At 43.4% G+C, this 22,826-nt stretch overlaps 1 protein-coding gene across 1 annotated transcript in view; it reads left to right on the top strand.

The window, feature by feature from the left end:
* The window catches only part of adamts17 (ADAM metallopeptidase with thrombospondin type 1 motif, 17), a 448,852-nt gene that overhangs the window by 287,383 nt on the left and 138,643 nt on the right, over window positions 1–22,826 (top strand). The window contains exon 16 of the mRNA XM_034184238.1: window positions 22,370–22,450. Within this exon, the coding sequence (XP_034040129.1) occupies window positions 22,370–22,450 (81 nt within the window). The remainder of the gene's footprint in view (window positions 1–22,369; window positions 22,451–22,826) is intronic.

Here is a 22,826-nt window from a genome sequence, read left to right as displayed (position 1 = left end):
GGCACTGACAGTATCCAAACTGTGGCACTGACAGTATCCAAACTGTGGCACTGACAGTATCCAAACTGTGTCACTCACAGTATCCAAACTGTGTCACTCACAGTATCCAAACTCTGTGCAGGTAACAGTATCCAAACTGTGGCACTGACAGTATCCAAACTGTGGCACTGACAGTATCCAAACTGTGGCGCTGACAGTATCCAAACTGTGTCACTCACAGTATCCAAACTGTGTCACTCACAGTATCCAAACTCTGTGCAGGTAACAGGATCCAAACTGTGGCACTGACAGTATCCAAACTGTGGCACTGACAGTATCCAAACTGTGGCGCTGACAGTATCCAAACTGTGTCACTCACAGTATCCAAACTCTGTGCAGATGACAGTATCCAAACTGTGGCGCTGACAGTATCCAAACTATGTCACTCACAGTATCCAAACTCTGTGCAGGTAACAGTATCCAAACTGTGGCACTGACAGTATCCAAACTGTGGCACTGACAGTATCCAAACTCTGTGCAGATGACAGTATCCAAACTGTGGCACTGACAGTATCCAAACTATGTCACTCACAGTATCCAAACTCTGTGCAGGTGACAGTATCCAAACTGTGGCACTGACAGTATCCAAACTGTGGCACTGACAGTATCCAAACTGTGTCACTGACAGTATCCAAACTGTCACTCACAGCATCCAGACTCTGTGCAGGTGACAGTATCCAAACTGTGTCACTGACAGTATCCAAACTGTGTCACTGACAGTATCCAAACTCTGTGCAGGTGACAGTATCCAAACTTGTCACTGACAGTATCCAAACTGTGTCACTGACAGTATCCAAACTGTGTCACTGACAGTATCCAAACTTGTCACTGACAGTATCCAAACTGTGTCACTGACAGTATCCAGACTGTGTGCAGGTGACAGTATCCAAACTTTGTCACTGACAGTATCCAAACTGTGTCACTGACAGTATCCAGACTGCGTGCAGGTGACAGTATCCAGACTGTGTCACTGACAGTATCCAGACTGCGTGTAGGTGACAGTATCCAACCTGTGTCACTGACAGTATCCAAACTGTGTCACTGACAGTGTCCAGACTGTGTGCCGGTGACAGTATCCAAACTGTGTCACTGACAGTATCCAGACTGCGTGCAGGTGACAGTATCCAAACTGTGTCACTGACAGTATCCAGACTGTGTCGGTGACAGTATCCAAACTGTGGCACTGACAGTATCCAAACTGTGTCACTGACAGTATCCAGACTGCGTGCAGGTGACAGTATCCAAACTGTGTCACTGACAGTATCCAGACTGTGTCGGTGACAGTATCCAAACTGTGTCACTGACAGTATCCAGACTCTGTGCAGGTGACAGTATCCAAACTGTGTCACTGACAGTATCCAGACTGTGTGTCGGTGACTGTATCCAAACTGTGTCACTGACAGTATCCAGACTGTGTCACTGACAGTATCCACTCTGTGCAGGTGACAGTATCCAAACTGTGGCACTGACAGTATCCAGACTGTGTCACTGACAGTATCCAGACTCTGTGCAGGTGACAGTATCCAAACTGTGTCACTGACAGTATCCAGACTGTGTCACTGACAGTATCCACTCTGTGCAGGTAACAGTATCCAAACTGTGGCACTGACAGTATCCGAACTGTGTCACTGACAGTATCCAGACTGTGTCACTGACAGTATCCACTCTGTGCAGGTGACAGTATCCAAACTGTGGCACTGACAGTATCCAGACTGTGTCACTGACAGTATCCAGACTGTGCAGGTGACAGTATCCAAACTGTGTCACTGACAGTATCCAGACTGTGTCACTGACAGTATCCACTCTGTGCAGGTGACAGTATCCAAACTGTGTCACTGACAGTATCCAGACTCTGTGCAGGTGACAGTATCCAAACTGTGTCACTGACAGTATCCAGACTGTGTCACTGACAGTATCCAGACTCTGTGCAGGTGACAGTATCCAAACTGTGTCACTGACAGTATCCACACTGTGTCACTGACAGTATCCAGACTCTGTGCAGGTGACAGTATCCAAACTGTGTCACTGACAGTATCCAAACTGTGTCACTGACAGTATCCAAACTCTGTGCAGGTGACAGTATCCAAACTTGTCACTGACAGTATCCAAACTGTGTCACTGACAGTATCCAAACTGTGTCACTGACAGTATCCAAACTTGTCACTGACAGTATCCAAACTGTGTCACTGACAGTATCCAGACTGTGTGCAGGTGACAGTATCCAAACTGTGTCACTGACAGTATCCAGACTGCGTGCAGGTGACAGTATCCAAACTTTGTCACTGACAGTATCCAAACTGTGTCACTGACAGTATCCAGACTGCGTGCAGGTGACAGTATCCAGACTGTGTCACTGACAGTATCCAGACTGCGTGTAGGTGACAGTATCCAACCTGTGTCACTGACAGTATCCAAACTGTGTCACTGACAGTGTCCAGACTGTGTGCCGGTGACAGTATCCAAACTGTGTCACTGACAGTATCCAGACTGCGTGCAGGTGACAGTATCCAAACTGTGTCACTGACAGTATCCAGACTGTGTCGGTGACAGTATCCAAACTGTGGCACTGACAGTATCCAAACTGTGTCACTGACAGTATCCAGACTGCGTGCAGGTGACAGTATCCAAACTGTGTCACTGACAGTATCCAGACTGTGTCGGTGACAGTATCCAAACTGTGTCACTGACAGTATCCAGACTCTGTGCAGGTGACAGTATCCAAACTGTGTCACTGACAGTATCCAGACTGTGTGTCGGTGACTGTATCCAAACTGTGTCACTGACAGTATCCAGACTGTGTCACTGACAGTATCCACTCTGTGCAGGTGACAGTATCCAAACTGTGGCACTGACAGTATCCAGACTGTGTCACTGACAGTATCCAGACTCTGTGCAGGTGACAGTATCCAAACTGTGTCACTGACAGTATCCAGACTGTGTCACTGACAGTATCCACTCTGTGCAGGTAACAGTATCCAAACTGTGGCACTGACAGTATCCGAACTGTGTCACTGACAGTATCCAGACTGTGTCACTGACAGTATCCACTCTGTGCAGGTGACAGTATCCAAACTGTGGCACTGACAGTATCCAGACTGTGTCACTGACAGTATCCAGACTGTGCAGGTGACAGTATCCAAACTGTGTCACTGACAGTATCCAGACTGTGTCACTGACAGTATCCACTCTGTGCAGGTGACAGTATCCAAACTGTGTCACTGACAGTATCCAGACTCTGTGCAGGTGACAGTATCCAAACTGTGTCACTGACAGTATCCAGACTGTGTCACTGACAGTATCCAGACTCTGTGCAGGTGACAGTATCCAAACTGTGTCACTGACAGTATCCAGACTGTGTCACTGACAGTATCCAGACTCTGTGCAGGTGACAGTATCCAGACTGTGTCACTGACAGTATCCAAACTGTGTGTCGGTGACTGTATCCAAACTGTGCCACTGACAGTATCCAGACTGTGTCACTGACAGTATCCAGACTCTGTGCAGGTGACAGTATCCAAACTGTGGCACTGACAGTATCCAGACTCTGTGCAGGTGACAGTATCCAAACTGTGGCACTGACAGTATCCAAACTGTCACTGACAGTATCCAAACTGTGTCACTGACAGTATCCAGACTGTGTCGGTGACAGTATCCAAACTGTGGCACTGACAGTATCCAAACTGTGTCACTGACAGTATCCAGACTGCGTGCAGGTGACAGTATCCAAACTGTGTCACTGACAGTATCCAGACTGCGTGCAGGTGACAGTATCCAAACTGTGTCACTGACAGTATCCAGACTGTGTCGGTGACAGTATCCAAACTGTGTCACTGACAGTATCCAGACTGTGTGTCAGTGACGCTATCCAAACTGTGTCAGTGACAGTATCCAAACTGTGTCACTGACAGTATCCAGACTCTGTGCAGGTGACAGTATCCAAACTGTGTCACTGACAGTATCCAGACTGTGTGTCGGTGACTGTATCCAAACTGTGTCACTGACAGTATCCAGACTGTGTCACTGACAGTATCCACTCTGTGCAGGTGACAGTATCCAAACTGTGGCACTGACAGTATCCAGACTGTGTCACTGACAGTATCCAGACTCTGTGCAGGTGACAGTATCCAAACTGTGTCACTGACAGTATCCAGACTGTGTCACTGACAGTATCCACTCTGTGCAGGTAACAGTATCCAAACTGTGGCACTGACAGTATCCAAACTGTCACTGACAGTATCCAGACTGTGTCACTGACAGTATCCACTCTGTACAGGTGACAGTATCCAAACTGTGGCACTGACAGTATCCAGACTGTGTCACTGACAGTATCCACTCTGTGCAGGTGACAGTATCCAAACTGTGTCAGTGACAGTATCCAAACTGTGTCACTGACAGTATCCAGACTCTGTGCAGGTGACAGTATCCAAACTGTGTCACTGACAGTATCCAGACTGTGTCACTGACAGTATCCAGACTCTGTGCAGGTGACAGTATCCAAACTGTGTCACTGACAGTATCCAGACTGTGTCACTGACAGTATCCACTCTGTGCAGGTGACAGTATCCAAACTGTGTCACCGACAGTATCCAGACTGTGTCACTGACAGTATCCAAACTGTGTGTCGGTGACTGTATCCAAACTGTGTCACTGACAGTATCCAGACTGTGTCACTGACAGTATCCAGACTCTGTGCAGGTGACAGTATCCAAACTGTGGCACTGACAGTATCCAGACTCTGTGCAGGTGACAGTATCCAAACTGTGGCACTGACAGTATCCAAACTGTGTCACTGACAGTATCCACTCTGTGCAGGTGACAGTATCCAAACTGTGGCACTGACAGTATCCAGACTCTGTGCAGGTGACAGTATCCAAACTGTGTCACTGACAGTATCCAAACTGTGTCACTGACAGTATCCAGACTCTGTCACTGACAGTATCCAAACTGTGTGTCGGTGACTGTATCCAAACTGTGTCACTGACAGTATCCAGACTGTGTCACTGACAGTATCCAGACTGTGTACAGGTGACAGTATCCAGACTGTGTGTCGGTGACTGTATCCAAACTGTGTCACTGACAGTATCCAGACTGTGTCACTGACAGTATCCAGACTGTGTCACTGACAGTATCCAGACTCTGTGCAGGTGGCAGTATCCAAACTGTGGCACTGACAGTATCCAGACTCTGTGCAGGTGACAGTATCCAAACTGTGTCACTGACAGTATCCAAACTGTGTCACTGACAGTATCCAGACTCTGTCACTGACAGTATCCAAACTGTGTGTCGGTGACTGTATCCAAACTGTGTCACTGACAGTATCCAGACTGTGTCACTGACAGTATCCAGACTGTGTACAGGTGACAGTATCCAGACTGTGTGTCGGTGACTGTATCCAAACTGTGTCACTGACAGTATCCAAACTGTGTCACTGACAGTATCCACTCTGTGCAGGTGACAGTATCCAAACTGTGGCACTGACAGTATCCAGACTCTGTGCAGGTGACAGTATCCAAACTGTGTCACTGACAGTATCCAAACTGTGTCACTGACAGTATCCAGACTCTGTCACTGACAGTATCCAAACTGTGTGTCGGTGACTGTATCCAAACTGTGTCACTGACAGTATCCAGACTGTGTCACTGACAGTATCCAGACTGTGTACAGGTGACAGTATCCAGACTGTGTGTCGGTGACTGTATCCAAACTGTGTCACTGACAGTATCCAGACTGTGTCACTGACAGTATCCAAACTGTGGCACTGACAGTATCCAGACTGTGTCACTGACAGTATCCACTCTGTGCAGGTGACAGTATCCAAACTGTGTCAGTGACAGTATCCAAACTGTGTCACTGACAGTATCCAGACTCTGTGCAGGTGACAGTATCCAAACTGTGTCACTGACAGTATCCAGACTGTGTCACTGACAGTATCCAGACTCTGTGCAGGTGACAGTATCCAAACTGTGTCACTGACAGTATCCAGACTGTGTCACTGACAGTATCCACTCTGTGCAGGTGACAGTATCCAAACTGTGTCACCGACAGTATCCAGACTGTGTCACTGACAGTATCCAAACTGTGTGTCGGTGACTGTATCCAAACTGTGTCACTGACAGTATCCAGACTGTGTCACTGACAGTATCCAGACTCTGTGCAGGTGACAGTATCCAAACTGTGGCACTGACAGTATCCAGACTCTGTGCAGGTGACAGTATCCAAACTGTGGCACTGACAGTATCCAAACTGTGTCACTGACAGTATCCACTCTGTGCAGGTGACAGTATCCAAACTGTGGCACTGACAGTATCCAGACTCTGTGCAGGTGACAGTATCCAAACTGTGTCACTGACAGTATCCAAACTGTGTCACTGACAGTATCCAGACTCTGTCACTGACAGTATCCAAACTGTGTGTCGGTGACTGTATCCAAACTGTGTCACTGACAGTATCCAGACTGTGTCACTGACAGTATCCAGACTGTGTACAGGTGACAGTATCCAGACTGTGTGTCGGTGACTGTATCCAAACTGTGTCACTGACAGTATCCAGACTGTGTCACTGACAGTATCCAGACTGTGTCACTGACAGTATCCAGACTCTGTGCAGGTGGCAGTATCCAAACTGTGGCACTGACAGTATCCAGACTCTGTGCAGGTGACAGTATCCAAACTGTGTCACTGACAGTATCCAAACTGTGTCACTGACAGTATCCAGACTCTGTCACTGACAGTATCCAAACTGTGTGTCGGTGACTGTATCCAAACTGTGTCACTGACAGTATCCAGACTGTGTCACTGACAGTATCCAGACTGTGTACAGGTGACAGTATCCAGACTGTGTGTCGGTGACTGTATCCAAACTGTGTCACTGACAGTATCCAAACTGTGTCACTGACAGTATCCAGACTGTGTGTAGTAGACATGTGGAGATGAATCGATAAGAATCAGTATCTCGACACAACCGTGTGCGATAACAAGTGCATGGATTCATTTAGTGTGCATCGATTCAGTTGACGGGTGAAATCGTGTTGCATCACTGGCATTGATTTTTTTTTTCGAGGCACATTGAATGCACCATGGATGGTTTGAGACACTGGAGCAGTCGTTTTTGAAGGTGTTTATCAAGAAAATTATTATTTCTCTACGTTAATTGCAGACTGCAGCGGGTCTGCTTGAAGCAACAAAGCAACGCTTCAACCTGCTGTTCGCTGGTTCTCTGCTTCACTGGTTTTCAGAAGCGGCAAGTCACTGGTGTGAGCACCAGCCGGTGCATAAACTGAAGTTGTCCATCAGGTAAAGGAAATAATAATAATCAACAATTTTTCACCGACAGATCGGCTTTTTTTTATGTTGACATAAGCAACCACAGTCCAACCTAAGTAAAGTTATTCAAATCAGAACACCACCAAATGATGTAAGCAAGCATAAGTTATGTAAGTTATAGTCAACAATAAAAAGGGGTTCTCTCTGCATCGTTTTTATAAATGCCACACATATCTTCTCTCCCTAGGCCCTAGGCTCCTTCAAGGTACATAAACACTCCTTAGCGCACAATATATGTGTCACCACTTACGAACACCACTGTTTGTGAGTATGTATCCCGAAGACCTCGAGCGTCCAGGTGCAGAGCAAACACCTCCACTGTCTCTCTGCCCATCGAGCAGCAGAGCAAAAGAACTGTACCCCCTCTTACTATGTGGCGAAAACCTAAGACAAGAGTGTACAATCACAGTGAAGTGACAAGTGACAAGCAGGTGAACAACATTCCATCTCGCAGGATTACACAACCTCAAAATCAAACCAAATGATTTAAAAAACCCAATTCCAATGAAGTTGGGACGTTGTGTAAAATGTAAATAAAAACAGAATACAATGATTTGCAAATCCTCTTCAACCTATATTCAATTGAATACACCACAAAGACAAGATATTTAATGTTCAAACTGATAAACTTTGTTTTGTGCAAATATTTGTTCATTCATTTTTCCTGATTCTTTCCCCTCAGCCCCAACCAGTCCCAGCAGAAGACTGCCCCTCCCTGACCCTGGTTCTGCTGGAGGTTTCTTCCTGTTAAAAGGGAGTTTTTCCTTCCCACTGTCGCCAAGTGCTTGCTCATAGGGGGTCGTTTTGACCGTTGGAGTTTTTCTGTAATTATTGTATGGCTTTTGCCTTGCAATATAAAGCGCCTTGGGGCAATTGTTGTGATTTGGCGCTATATAAATAAAATTGATTTGATTTGATTTGATTTTGAAATGGATGCCTGCAACATGTTTCAAAAAAGCTGGGACAGTGGTATGTTTAACACTGTGTTACATCACCTTTCCTTCTAACAACACTCAATAAGCATTTGGGAACTGAGGACACTAATTGTGAGTGTCATGATTGGGTATAAAAGGAGCATCCCCAAAAGGCTCAGCTGTTCACAAGCAAAAATGGGGCGAGGATCACCACTTTGTGAACAACTGCATAAAAAAATAGTCCAACAGTTTAAGAACAATGTTTCTCAACGTTCAGTTGCAAGGAATTTCAGGATTCCATCATCTACAGTCCATAATGTAATCAGAAGATTCAGAGAATCTGGAGAAAGTTCTACAAGTAAGCCACAATAATCAAACAATCACAGGTTTTAACGACCTGTGACCTGATCGTGGATAAGCAGTTGAAGGTGAGTGAGTGAGTGAGTGAGTGAGTGAGTGAGTGAGTGAGTGAGTGAGTGAGTGAGTGAGTGAGTGAGTGAGTGAGTGAGTGAGTGAGTGAGTGAGTGAGTGAGTGAGTGTTTAACAAATTTCAGTCAGTCGATCAACATTGTTTGCATTTCTGGGAAGGTGGTGAGCAGTGTTGCCACAGTTACTTTGAAAAAGTAATCCAATTACTGATTACTCCTTGAAAAAGTAACTTAGTTACTTTGCTGATTACTCAGTTGTAAAAGTAACTAAGTTAGATTACTAGTTACTTTTTTAGTTACTTTCCCCAGCTGCCGACAACAACCCTCTGCCACCTCAACATGGCAGTGATACTTGCTTTGCCAAAACTCACTTTATTAGTCATCCTTTCTTGACTTCAATGAAAATAAATACTTGTTTTATAAAAAGTAAAATAAAGACCTCTTTCTTGACCTCATATTTAACTGTTGACAGCACTGTAACAGTAAAACTTGCCATTTCTAACCTACATTGTTTATAAATGTAACATTTAGATTCTCTCTAAACATTTTACTAGTCGAAATTATTATTATTATAAGCAGAATTAGTAGTTGTAGTAAAAAAAGGCTTCAAAACTGGACCTTTAATCTAGGGGTGTTTTGGGGGGGGGGGCACATCCCTGCCCCACGCCTCCATTCCATCTGGATTCACCCCTGCTTTGGCATCTGAACACAAAGAATGGATAACATTTATTTATGCAGAAAACATGACCAGATTTACAGGTAAGAAAGTTTTATTGTGTTTTCACATCATGTGGTCCTCAGAAAGAGAGTTTAGGTGCATTTGAGTGGAAAATAGTGTGAGTTGTTGACACGTCGCGGAGGATCAGCTGTTTTTAACGTGCAGATACGGAGCGGCTTAGCTCAGAATTCTAAATAAAGGAGAAAAAAAAGCATAAAAATGTTTTTTGTAAAGCTCAGTGCAGGTGTGCTGTTGTCACCGCGCTTTAAGCGGTGAGGACGAGTCGTAGCTGCTGCAGTAAACCGCGGATGAAAAGGTCACAGCTTGCTTAAAGTGGGCAGTTCAGTCGAACCCCGACCTCCTGCCCACGGACCAAGTTTAATGCTGCTATCGACCCACAATGCAAAAATAATAGTAACTCACAGTGACTTGGAGAAGTAACTTTAATCTGATTACTGACTTGGAAAGATTAACGCGTTAGAATACTCGTTACTAAAAAAAGTCATCAGATTAAGGTAACGCGTTACTAAGTAACGCGTTACCGGCATCACTGGTGGTGAGGTGGAAATTAGACATGCTTGTGGCGAGAAGGTCATAGGTTCAGTGGCCTTTCCATCCTAGAAATGTTGCCACATTGCCCTTCAGCCATATCCTTAATCCCAAAGGTCGTCCGTCCTCTTGTGTAGTTGAGCACCTTGCACAGAAGCACTCTGACAAAGAAATGAATTACTTCATTCTTTTCATGACTGTGTGTGTGAGAGAGAGAGAGATAATGGGGATGAATGTGAGCTTTGAACATCTTCATCTGATGTTTTAAAATCATTTTGACCTTATAGTCAGTCCCATCGGCTGCTCCCTTGTCTTAAATGGAAAATGGTAAATGGACTGCATTTATATAGCACTTTTCCATCCGCATCAGATGCTCAAAGCGCTTTACAGTTATGCCTCACATTCACCCCGATGTCAGGGTGCTGCCATACAAGGTGCTCACTACACACCGGGAGCAATAGGGGATTAAAGGCCTTGCCCAAGGGCCCTTAGTGATTTTCCAGTCAGGTGGTGATTTGAACCCATGATCTTCTGGACTCAAGCCCAACACCTTAACCACTAGACCATCACCTCCCCTAAAGTGAGTGTCTTCCACTCAGGGTCGCTACAGCAGATAAGTGGTGGATCTGCATGTTGATTTGGCACACATTTTATACCGGGTTCCCTTACCAGGTTGGGTTTCTCAGAAATGAGAAAGTTTGTTGGGTTTGTAAAATGCAAACAAGAACACCCCCACAGCGATTCTTCCATTTAATCTGTTCTGCGTTTCATTTCAGAACTCAGGATATTTACTCTTTTGTGTTGTCAGCTTCATTTCCTTTATTCTACATCCATTCCAAAATGTGTGACAGCACTTACACAATTGTGTGAACTTGATCAATGAGCACCCTCTACTGGTGCAGAAAGTAATTACAGATATCTGAAGTCCCACACAGTGTCTGACGTATGTGACCGGGAGGCACTCAGAGACATCACCCCTCTGCGTTATTGCTTTACTAAAGCACACAGAACCTGGAACGAAACGGGGCAGTTCCAGCTGGTCAGCACTGCCTGGCTCCTGGTTGGGTGAGCCCAGGACCAGTTCCTCCTCCACCTGCATGTGTGTGAGGTGGATTTCCTGGGGCTCAGTTGGGTGTCAGATTCCAGGACCTGGTGCCCTTCTGTGGTTCTGGGGATGGATCTCTGGGGGTTGTGGGACCAGGTCTACTTCTGTTCTTGTTTGTGTGACTGTCAAAAATCTACATGCTGCAGCAGACTGTCAAAGTGTTACATGCTGCATCAGACTGTCAAAGATCTACATGCTCCAGCAGACTGTCAAAGATCTACATGCTGCATCAGACTGTCAAAGATCTACATGGTGCAGCAGACTGTCAAAGATCTACATGCTGCAGTAGACTGTCAAAGCCCTACATGATGCAGCAGACTGTCAAAGATCTATATGCCGCAGCAGACTCTCAAAGCCCTACATGCTGCAGCAGACTGTCAAAGCCCTACATGATGCAGCAGACTGTCAAAAATCTACATCCTGCAGCAGACTGCCAAAGCGTTACATGCTGCATCAGACTGTGAAAGCGTTATGTGCTGCATCAGACTGTCAAAGCATTACGTGCTGCATCAGACTGTCAAAGATCTACATGCTGCACCAGACTGTGAAAGCGTTACATGCTGCATCAGACTGTGAAAGCGTTACGTGCTGCATCACTGTCAAAGCGTTACATGCTGCATCAGACTGTCAAAGCGTTACATGCTGCAGCAGACTGTCAAAGATCTACATGCTGCAGTAGACTGTCAAAGCCCAACATGATGCAGCAGACTGTCAAACATCTACATGCCGCATAAGACTGTCAAAGCCATACATGCTGCAGCAGACTGTCAAAAATCTACATGATGCAGCAGACTCTCAAAGCCCAACATGATGCGGCAGACTGTCAAAAATCCACATGATGCAGCAGACTGTGAAAGATCTACATGCTGCAGCAGACTGTCAAAAATCTACATACTGCAGCATACTGTCAAAGCGTTACCTGCTACATCAGACTGTGAAAGCGTTACATGCTGCAACAGACTGTGAAAGCATTACATGCTGCATCAGACTGTGAAAGCGTTACATGCTGCATCAGACTGTGAAAGCGTTACGTGCTGCATCAGACTGTCAAAGATCTACATGCTGCATCAGACTGTGAAAGCGTTACATGCTGCATTAGACTGTGAAAGCGTTACATGCTGCATCAGACTGTGAAAGCGTTACGTGCTGCATCAGACTGTCAAAGCGTTACATGCTGCATCAGACTGTCAAAGATCTACATGCTGCAGCAGACTGTCAAAACTCTACGTGATGCAGCAGACTGTCAAAACTCTACATGATGCATGTTTGATGTTTGTTGTTTCAGATGTCAGTCTTTGACATTAGAGAATGCTGACTGATTAGAAGCTGCTTGTAAACCCTGGTGAGGTTGTGGTGGTGGATCTAACTTGTGCACCGTGGTGGATGAAAAAGCCTCTGAGCACTTGTGAGGTTTGTGTGCTCCCAAAACATCCATGATGTTCCTCAGAGAGCATCAAGTGAGTGCTGCATGTTCACAGGTTTCTGTGGATGCTAAAGTACAGAACAACTCTCTGGTCTCCTGGCATCAGGGTCGGGAGTTGGAGTCCAGTGACAGCTGGGACCTTGAGACAGGAAAGCACAGAATATAAGGATGGATTTAACGATGATCTTTTAATTTCACATCAGAGGAAGACCCCATCCTGACCTCCACGCATTCAAAGCTTTTCCCACAACTAACTTGCTCCATACGCACTCTGATTGGATTTGGTATTTCAAAGAGTCGGTTTGCACCACACAGGAAAAGCCTGTTAGAAGCTGTGCGAGGTCTTCTGCACAGGTCTGTCTGGGTCACAGGCACAGGTGGTGGAGGGTTCAGTCACCTGTCTGATCATTGTGTGTTTCACGGTGGGCTCAAGTCACACTTTTCATGAACACAAACAGTATGTCATGAATTCGGTAGCGAGGGGATTACTTGTAAAAATTTACCTTGATTTGAAATGTGAAGAGGTCAGCCTGAGACAACAGTTAGTCTAACCCTGCCCCCCCTCAGCCCACTCATCATGATGACCGGATACAGATGTCGAATCAGGAGTGCAGTAACCATCAGCAGCTGACATCAAGCTGTACACCAAGAATGAGTGAGGCATTGACTCACTCACTCTTGCCGAATGGTGGCAAAGAGAGGGAAGGTGATCCAGATTGAGCGGGTGGAGTCATCAGAAGGAAGGATAGTGGACATACATGACAGTTACAAGTGAAACAACTGTGTAAGAGGGAGGAGACTGAGAGAATCTTGAGGTTTGTTGTAGAAAACCTGCTCCTAACTAGGTCCGGGTCACAGACTGTTAAGCCCCCGTCACACATGGCAAGAATGTGCAGGAACCATTCCGACACAGCAGTTATTGCCATAATCCAACACAACTGGGAGGAAAAGAGACGTGGCCAGCCATGGTCCGAACGCATCCGGACTGCCTCGTGCACACCTGCAGGATGTAGCCCAAACATATTTCAGACAACAGTCAGATGACACAGACTGCTGTCAGACGGCACCGACATTGGAGGTGTCACTCACCCACTCAATCAAATCTCCGGTCGTCCTCAGATTCATAGCGCTAAACTGACTTCTCATCAGTTTGTGTCTCACATGACGGAGTGTGCGCGTGTACATGCGTAGAACAGGTTATCCGAGTGATGAGTGTGTGTCCACTCAGCTGTGCGCGTGTGTTCATAATGGCTGAATGAGCCACGTGTGCCTGCGTGTGTAGAACAGGTGATCAATCTACCGCGATCAGATCGTTTCAGATGCTGTCAGAATATGTAAATTGCGGTCAGATGGTCATCAGATTATACATGGACCACTATTGGATAGGTGTCCCATCTTGATGGCGCCCAGTGAGTTTTGAACATGTGCATCACACTCGGGGCCACAGGCTGATTTTGACCAACTGTGTTGACTTCCACAGTTGGCTTTCAGAATGTTTGTGAACTGAAATCCGACACTTTTCAGATGTGCGCCAATTCATCAATTCCATCATCTACAGTCCATAATATAATCAGAAGATTCAGAGAATCTGTAGATCTTTCTACACATAAGCTACTTGTTGAAAGCTAACATTGAATGCCCGTGACCTTCGATCCCTCAGGCGACACTGCATTAAAAACTGACATCATTGTGTAAAGGATCTTACTGTGTGGGCTCAGGAACACTTCAGAAAACCATTTCAGTTAACACAGTTCATCGCTACATCTACAAGTGCAAGTTCAAACTCTACCATACAAAGCGAAAGCCATACATCAACAACATCCAGAAATATTGCCGCCACCTTCTCTGAGCTCATTTTAAATGGACAGACACAAAGTGGAAAAGTGTGCTGTGGTCTGATGAGTCCACATTTCAAATTGTTTTTGGAAATCATGGACGTCGTGTCCTCTGGACAAAAGAGGAAAAAGACCATCCAGATTGTTAGCATCGCTAAGTTCAAAAGCCAGCATCTGTGATGGTATGGGAGTGTGTTAGTGCCCATGGCATGGGCAGCTTACACATCTGTAATGGCACCATCAATGCTGAAAGGTACATCCAGGTTTTGGAGCAACACATGCTGCCATCCTCATTGGAATTGGGGTTGTACTTCAAATATCACATCTGATATCTGCAGATGAATGTAATTTTTTTTTTTATTCACTTCCTTCATACCTCATAACAACTGAAAGAAGAAAAGAGAACATCGGTTGTACAAGAATAATGAGCATGATTGTAAATTGTGTTATACTTCAATTTTGGCCACTGTTTTAGTGTTGACATAATATAGTGGTATTTACACTCATTCTGGACGTGATTATTGGACATTATTTGAAACAACTTAGCTTCTTGTAGTGAATCCTAAATTATGGAGAGAAAAATAAAATTTGGAATTTTTTTGAAGAAAACATGACTAAATGCGACATATTTCCAAACTGCACTCAGAAGAACTGTCGTGCAGGTGAGAAAACAGGTTTGGTGGCGCCCCTCTGAGAGCTAAACGATAATGACTCAGATTTTTACACGCTGAATCCAAATCTCCTTGTTTGGATAATTTAAAAAAGTTAATTAAAACATCAAAATGACCAGGCCCATAATGCATTGCGCTGTCAGAGGAATAAATGACAAATACCTCTAATCAGCCAATGAAAAAATTGCAGGTTGGGTACATGATCAACTGGCTAAACCAACATCGCAGCCTCCGTGGAGAGCCTGGCTGACAGATTTCAATGGCGATTCCAGTCAATTTGATCCTCTTTGTAGCTCAGAATCAGATTTACAGTAGTGTTCAGAATAATAGTAGTGCTATGTGACTAAAAAGATTAATCCAGGTTTTGAGTAATATTTCTTATTGTTACATGGGAAACAAGGTACCAGTAGATTCAGTAGATTCTCACAAATCCATCAATACCAAGCATTCATGATATGCACACTTTTAAGGCTATGAAATTGGACTATTAGTTAAAAAAAAGTAGAAAAGGGGGTTTTCACAATAATAGTAGCATCTGCTGTTGACGCTACAAACTCAAAACTATTATGTTCAAACTGCTTTTTTAGCAATCCTGTGAATCACTAAACTAGTATTTAGTTGTATAACCACAGTTTTCCATGATTTCTTCACATCTGCAAGGCATTAATTTTGTTGATTTGGAACCAAGATTTTGCTCGTTTACTAGTGTGCTTGGGGTCATTGTCTTGTTGAAACACCCATTTCAAGGGCATGTCCTCTTCAGCATAAGGCAACATGACCTCTTCAAGTATTTTGACATATCCAAACTGATCCATGATACCTGGTATGTGATATATAGGCCCAACACCATAGTAGGAGAAACATGCCCATATCATGATGCATGCACCACCATGCTCACTGTCTTCACTGGCTGTCTCTCACAGTTTCAGGAAAAATTTGATGCAGCAAAGCTCCAAATCGTTCAGACATTTTCCTCACAATAAAAATCCGACGAGGGGTGTGGACCACTGCTCACTCAAAGCGTGCTCAGTTGACGCAACCGACAGGCATGAAAAAACTCACGCATGCGCACGAAGGTTCAAGCTTGGCCGATGCAAGCGCACATGATTCAAATCCATATAGTTTTTGCAAAAAATAAAAAGGTCAGATAGTTTTCTAACAGACCTCGTATTTGGCCAAGTATGAACAGTAAACAGACACCACAATAAACACAGACACAAGTAGACATAAGAAATTACAAATAACAAACATTATTGGAATATAGACCCTGAATATGTACAGTTTTACAGATACTATTTACATTTTATTTACATTTTGTGTATTTGTTGACCACTGAGTGTTGAGCATGTTTATTCAACATACTGAGGAAGAAACTGTTTCTTTGCCTGTGGAATTGGCGTACAATGATCTGTAGTGCAGACCGGAGCGGGGGGGGGGGGGGGTCAGAAGAGGGTGAATCCTGGGTGAGAGGAGTCACTGCTGAGGCCACCTGCCCACTTTCTCACTCTGAAGGAGTAGAGGTCCTGGATGGACAGCAGGTTGGCACCAGTCATTATCTGTCCAGTCCTGATTTGCCTCTGTGGTCTGGTGCTGCCCACTTTGGTCGTTGAACCAAACCAGACAGTGATGGACTGACGGAGGACAGACTGTATTATGTCTTTGTAGAAGTTCACCAGCACCTCCTGTGACAGGTTGATCTTTGAGGCAGCTCAGGAAGATTAACCTCTGTTGGGCCATCTTCACTACTATGTCTATATTGGCCATCCATTTCAGGTCCCGGGAGATGGTGGTGCCCAGAAACCTGAATGTGTCCACCTTAGACACAGTACTGTTGTGGATGGTGATGGGGGGCAAAGGTGGGGAGCTCCTCCTGACGTCCACTGCTGTCTCCACAGTTTTTAGAACATTAAGCTCCACATTGTTCAGACCACAGCAGAGGACCAGCCCATCCACATCCTGCCTGTATGCAGACTTGTCACTGTCTCGGACGAGAATGATGACTATTGAGTAAAATACATATTATAACTTATTACATTTTTACCCAGCAGGTAAAAAGGCAAGTTGGCTGAAGAATCTGCACTGTCATGCAGATTCCTAAAACTGCATGATATAAATATATCCCATGATCCACAAAGACAGAAATAAAATAAACTCCAGGGATCCAAATTTTCTGTCTTTCATGCAGGGCAACATACCTCAGGGGAGGGCATCATTGTACTGGCAGATCTTGACATTTGGCAGTGCCCATTGAATTACTATAGGACATAGTTCAGCTTTCACTATTGGACGATGGGCCCGTTGGTAATGCACTCCACAGAGCAGTAGCATAGCTTAGCAGAGCTGATCGTTGACTCAACGTTTGAGTCATCACATGACATAACCTACATATATAAACTCGATGTCTGCGATTAACGTCACTTGCTACTACTGCATTGTAGGGTTGGGTATCGACAACCGGTTCTGTTCGGGTATCGTTAAGGAATGATTCGATCCATCAACATCAATAGCCTTTTTGCTTAATGATTCCCTTATCGGTCCTTCAGAGCGGCTGTTGTTTTTGGGGGTGTTTGTCAGGAAAATGATCGTGTGTCTACATTGATTACAGAACCCCTGCAAGGTCTGTATTCAGCCGTTTCTGCAGCGCTTGTCTTCTTTGAAGCTTGAAGCAATTAAGCATTGATCTGACTCACTGCTTCAATGGTTCTTTGTTTTATTTCGCTTTATCTTAATTTTTCCCACTAAAACCCCAAAGAGCATATGTCTGTGAGGAATATTTACCTTTTTTATGTTAAACCGACCTGTTATGGTCTTCTGAAACAGTTGATAGATGTATTTTATACCTTAAAAACGGGACCGATGCTAACGCGTTAGCATGTCTAAGGCTTTTTCAATGTTAAAGTTAGCATTAAGCTGTTTGCATATCAGCATGTTTGTGTGCATTTGTTTTCTGTATAATAATTAATGGCTCAGCATTTGTTGTCGTAAAAGAGTCAAATGTATTACAGATTGTAATATTTTTTTAATTTATTTTTATTTATGTATTAATAATAATTGCAGCAACAACAGTAGCAGTAATAATTAATAATGCTACAATACAATTTTAGAGAAAGAGACAAAAAGAACCTGATTAAAAACACAACAGAAAATATAAAACCAACTAATAATGAACATAAATGAATATAAAAATAAATAATTGTTTCCTGTGAACACCTAGTGACTCTTACACCTCCACTTCATCCCTGTTTTATTTAAGTTTAATGACAGTTTGTTTCGGTCAAACCATATTTTCAATGTGTTAATTTCTTCAGTGATTTCCTCCAGAACTATTTGCCTAGAAAATGCTAGAAAACTGCTGCATAGTAGTGAGAGCAGAATACTACTGGAATGAATTTGAATAAAGAAAGTTGTTGTTTTTTTCTCACCAAAATGGATGCTGCACTCACTGCAGTTTATTGTCTGGAATAGTCCCAGATTGCATTTCATAACGTCTATAATTCAAACATTTTCGTGTGGGTGGTGTTGGGGGGTAATTTTGGGTTACAGCTTTTTTTGTTTTTCACCACTTTCATTCCTGAATATGTCAATCGTGAGTCACTTTTGTGGAGTTTAAAGTCACTAAATAGGACTCCTGTCTTGTTGCGAGAAAGAAATGAGAATCGTCCTCCGTTCTGTTCACACAGCTCCAAACGCTGCGCGGCTCTCTGCAGAGTCAAGTTAGAACGATAGAGTCCAGTCGGAATTAATAACTTCAAAATGAAACATCGTTTAAATCAATTGACACCTCTTTCCAAATGTTGTAATACAGACAAACTGCAATCAATCAAAACTTTTTTTTCCTCCCAAAATGAGACGTCCTGCGCTGACGTGCAGCAGCTGACTGAGCTCAGCTCAGCGGTATGGAGTCACATTCATGCCAAAATGTCTGAAAGGAAATGCTTTTGACAAAAACTACAGATTTTGTTTATTTTTATTTATGTCCAGAGATCAAGGATCCAGTGACCAATTTCATATTTATTTACTTTAAGACTCAATAAAATGTTGTTGACATAGAAAACCTGTAAAGGCTACTTTTAGTACACAGAAAATTCACAAGCGGTATCAATAAGGGAATCGATAAGAAATTGGATCGATAAGCAGGATTGATAATGGCATCGATATCGATAAAATCTTATCAATACCCATCCCTACTGCATCGTCAAAACAGGGTCTACATATTTATTCATATTTTTATGTATGTCTTCATGCCCAAGGTATCCAGAGAAGATGTTGTCTAGTCAAGCCTCTGACACTGGCTAACAGAAACCGGCAGACAGGAACATATCAGTACAGCAGTGACATAGCAATAGCAGTGCTCAACTCTTGCCGGCGTTTTAGCATGAATATCAAAGATTTTAAGCATGTTGGACCAAGATGAATATTAGCGTTGCCCAACTGACATTGGAGGACGTTAACTGGATTTTCATTCTCCATCGGGAAGCACCAGGCCAATTGTCAGTGTAAATGGGGCATAAAGGAGAAAGGGTTTTGGCATGGACACAGTGTCACATCCCTAGTCATTACCACCCCTAAGAATGGACCCTCAGAAGTCACTTTACCTGGCATTATAAAGTGCATCCAGAAAGTATTCACAACACTTATTCTACCTTTTGTTATGCTACAGCCTTATTCCATTGTGGAGTTAATTCATTTTCCCCCAACATTCTACACACAATACTCCATAATGACAACATGAAAAAATTTTCTTTTTAAATTTTTGATAATTTATTAAAAAAAAAAAAAAAACTAAGAAATCACATGTACATATGTATTCACAGCCTTTGCTCAATACTTTGTTGATGCACCTTTGGCAGCAGTTACAGCCTCAAGTCTTCTAGAATATGATGCCACAAGCTTGGTGCACCTATCTTTGGCCAGTTTTGCCCATTCCTGTTTACAGCACCTGCAGCACCTCGATTGCTCAGTTTAGATGGGCGGCCAGTTCTAGGATGAGTCCTGGTGAATCCAACCTTCTTCCATTTACATATGATGAAGGCCACTGTGTGACTTTGGGACCTTCAAAGCAGCAGAAATTTTTCTGTACCCTTCCCCAGATTTGTGCCTCAAGACAATCCTGTCTCGGAGGTCTACAGACAATTCCTTTGACTTGATGCTTTGTTTGTGCTCTGACTTGCACTAGTTCTGGAGGAACTCACTGAAGAAATTTTAACTGTGGGACCTTATATGGAGACAGGTGTGTTTCTTTCCAAATCATGTCTAATCAACTGAATTTACCCCAGGTGGACTCCAGTTAAGCTGTAGAAACATCTCTAGGATGATCAGTGGAAACAGGATGCACCTGAGCTCAATTTGGAGCTTCAAGTCAAAGGCTGTGAATACTGTATATGTGATTTCTTAGTTTATTTTTAATAAATGAGCAAAAATAAAATAAAAAAAAAAACAAAACATTTTTCACATTGTCATTATGGGATGTTGTGTGTAGACATGGTCGAAGACAACAGAGCAGGATTCGTAACACGGCAAGACAAAAACAGGACAATGAAGGGCGCTGGAAAGTGTACAAGACAACAATCTGGTGAGGAAGTGAAGAACTGTGGGGTTTAAATACATGTGGACTAATTAGTAACAGTTGGTGTTAACAAGGTGCACTTGAGAGGAAGGATCCAGAAAGGGGGCGTGGCTAATGAACAAAGATACAATGTTGTGCAAGACAGTGAGGGAAGAGAACACAAGGCGGAGAGAACAAAAGACAAAGATGTGTGAACAGGAGTCAAGAGTGTGACTAATGGGAGTGAGCACAGTGGCGTGATGTAATAGACAAAGACACTGGAGCAGGTGCAAGAGCGTGAGTGAATGAAAACACAAAGCAGACATAAACAAGGTGGGAGACAAAGACATGGGGCAGGTGTAGTGATGTGAAGTGAACATAAATAACTGGGAGTGAGACGAGGAGCAAAGACTTGATGGCAGGTGCAGAGTGGAAACAAATGGCAAAAGCAGAACAGAGCTAAAATGGAAATCAGGGACAGAATATAATGCAATAGCAAACCAGACATGAACATGAGAACTGAAAGAAGACACCAAGAAAAAACTGAACTGGACTGACTAAGAAAACAGAGTGGTAAAACAAACCAAAAATAAAACAGACTGTAATAAAACCTGACACCAAAGCACAACAGATAATATAACAAATGAGAAGAACAAAATAAACAAATGGTAAACAATGGAAACACAAACTGGCTGAACAAAACAAGAACAAAACCGGACAATGGCTAAAGTATAAAAATAGCAAAGCAAAATAGAACACAATAAACCCAAGAAAAATAGCTAATAAAATAGAGCTGGGGCAGACAGTGAGTAAAAGAAGGAGGAAAAATGAGGATTGAAGCCCAGAGCCGGCCAAAATCGTGACAAATACTTTCTATATGCACTATATGATGCTGACCACATCAGAAAGTAATGACATCGACTGTTTATTTGTAACCTTTTTTATATGTTTCTTCAGTGCTCACATTTATAATTTTCAGCTTCACATTTATAATTTTCAGCTTCTCTTCTTAATTATTGGGCACACACAATTTTATATTCAAAGAGCAAATTTGTTTTGAAATGTTCACTTTGTGGCAGACAGTGAAACTTAAATTGCCTGTTAAAGTGTAGCTGCATTTAGTTTTCATCAAGTTTGTTTTCAACATTTAAGATGATCATTACTGTCTTGGACACATGAGGGCGCTGTTGCTGTGATGTTACTGACAGAAGACTTGGTTCAATGTTTTTATTTTTTTCTGTATAAATGGTGAAACCAGAATTTACTGACTGAGAATATTTCTAAGGAACAGCTGACACTTCCTGATAAATCAGAGGAGAAAATTTATTCTCGATAAATCTTGAAAGATCAAAAATTATGAGGGAGAAGAGATCCATATGCAGAAGCATCTTCACACAGTGAGACCGGTGTAAAAAAAAGTCTAGGCCTTTTATAGGTAAACGCTTTAATATTTTCACTGTTCAGTTGAACTTTTTAGGACATGATGGGGCGTGGGCAGAGGTGGTGGTTCCCGGTTCAGTGCCCCCCCCCCCCCCCCCCGCCCATTCTCCATGTAATGTGAAGTTGCATCATGAAGGACATCCGATATTAAACTTGTGCCAAATCAACATACAGATCCACCTCGGATCTGCGGTGAAACAAGAGAGAAGCTGAAGGGACATAGTCAATTTCTCACAGGTCCTTTCATTATTTTAATTGGATTTTTCTTAGCTGCCAGCAATATCCTCAAATATTCTGAATCAGTTTGTATCAAAAAAGAAATTGCACGATGTCCACAGTGTTTGATGCTCAGTCTGTTTTGTCCCCACGTTTCTGTCCAGGCTACATCGAGGCTGCAGTCATCCCGGCAGGCGCCAGGAGGATCAAAGTTGTAGAGGACAAACCTTCCCACAGCTTTCTTGGTAATTATTCATCTTTGGATTTCACAAGGTGTCCACAAAACTGAAAACACTTTTAACTTCCAGATTTGTTACGGGAATAACTGCTCCTACTGGCCATGTGCTATCAGTAATTAAAGGACTGTCCAAAATCTGCTTGGAATCTACTTTTTACTTTTAATTCTTTGTGAGGTTTTATATATATTGACAGCCGTTTGCCCTGTGACACACCCACTGAGGTGGACTTTGTTCTGTAGGACACACCCACAGCATCATGTCAACTCACAGGCACGTTTTCAGTAAGTAGTACATAGTACTATTGTTGTTGTTATTCTGGAAGCAGCGCCTCGGTGTCGGTCTGTAATTTTACTATTAACTTTGTCTTTGAGACTTAATCAGT

This window comes from Thalassophryne amazonica, chromosome 2, assembly GCF_902500255.1.
Source record: "Thalassophryne amazonica chromosome 2, fThaAma1.1, whole genome shotgun sequence".
NCBI lineage: Eukaryota > Metazoa > Chordata > Actinopteri > Batrachoidiformes > Batrachoididae > Thalassophryne > Thalassophryne amazonica.
This window is presented reverse-complemented; position numbering and strand designations above follow the sequence as displayed.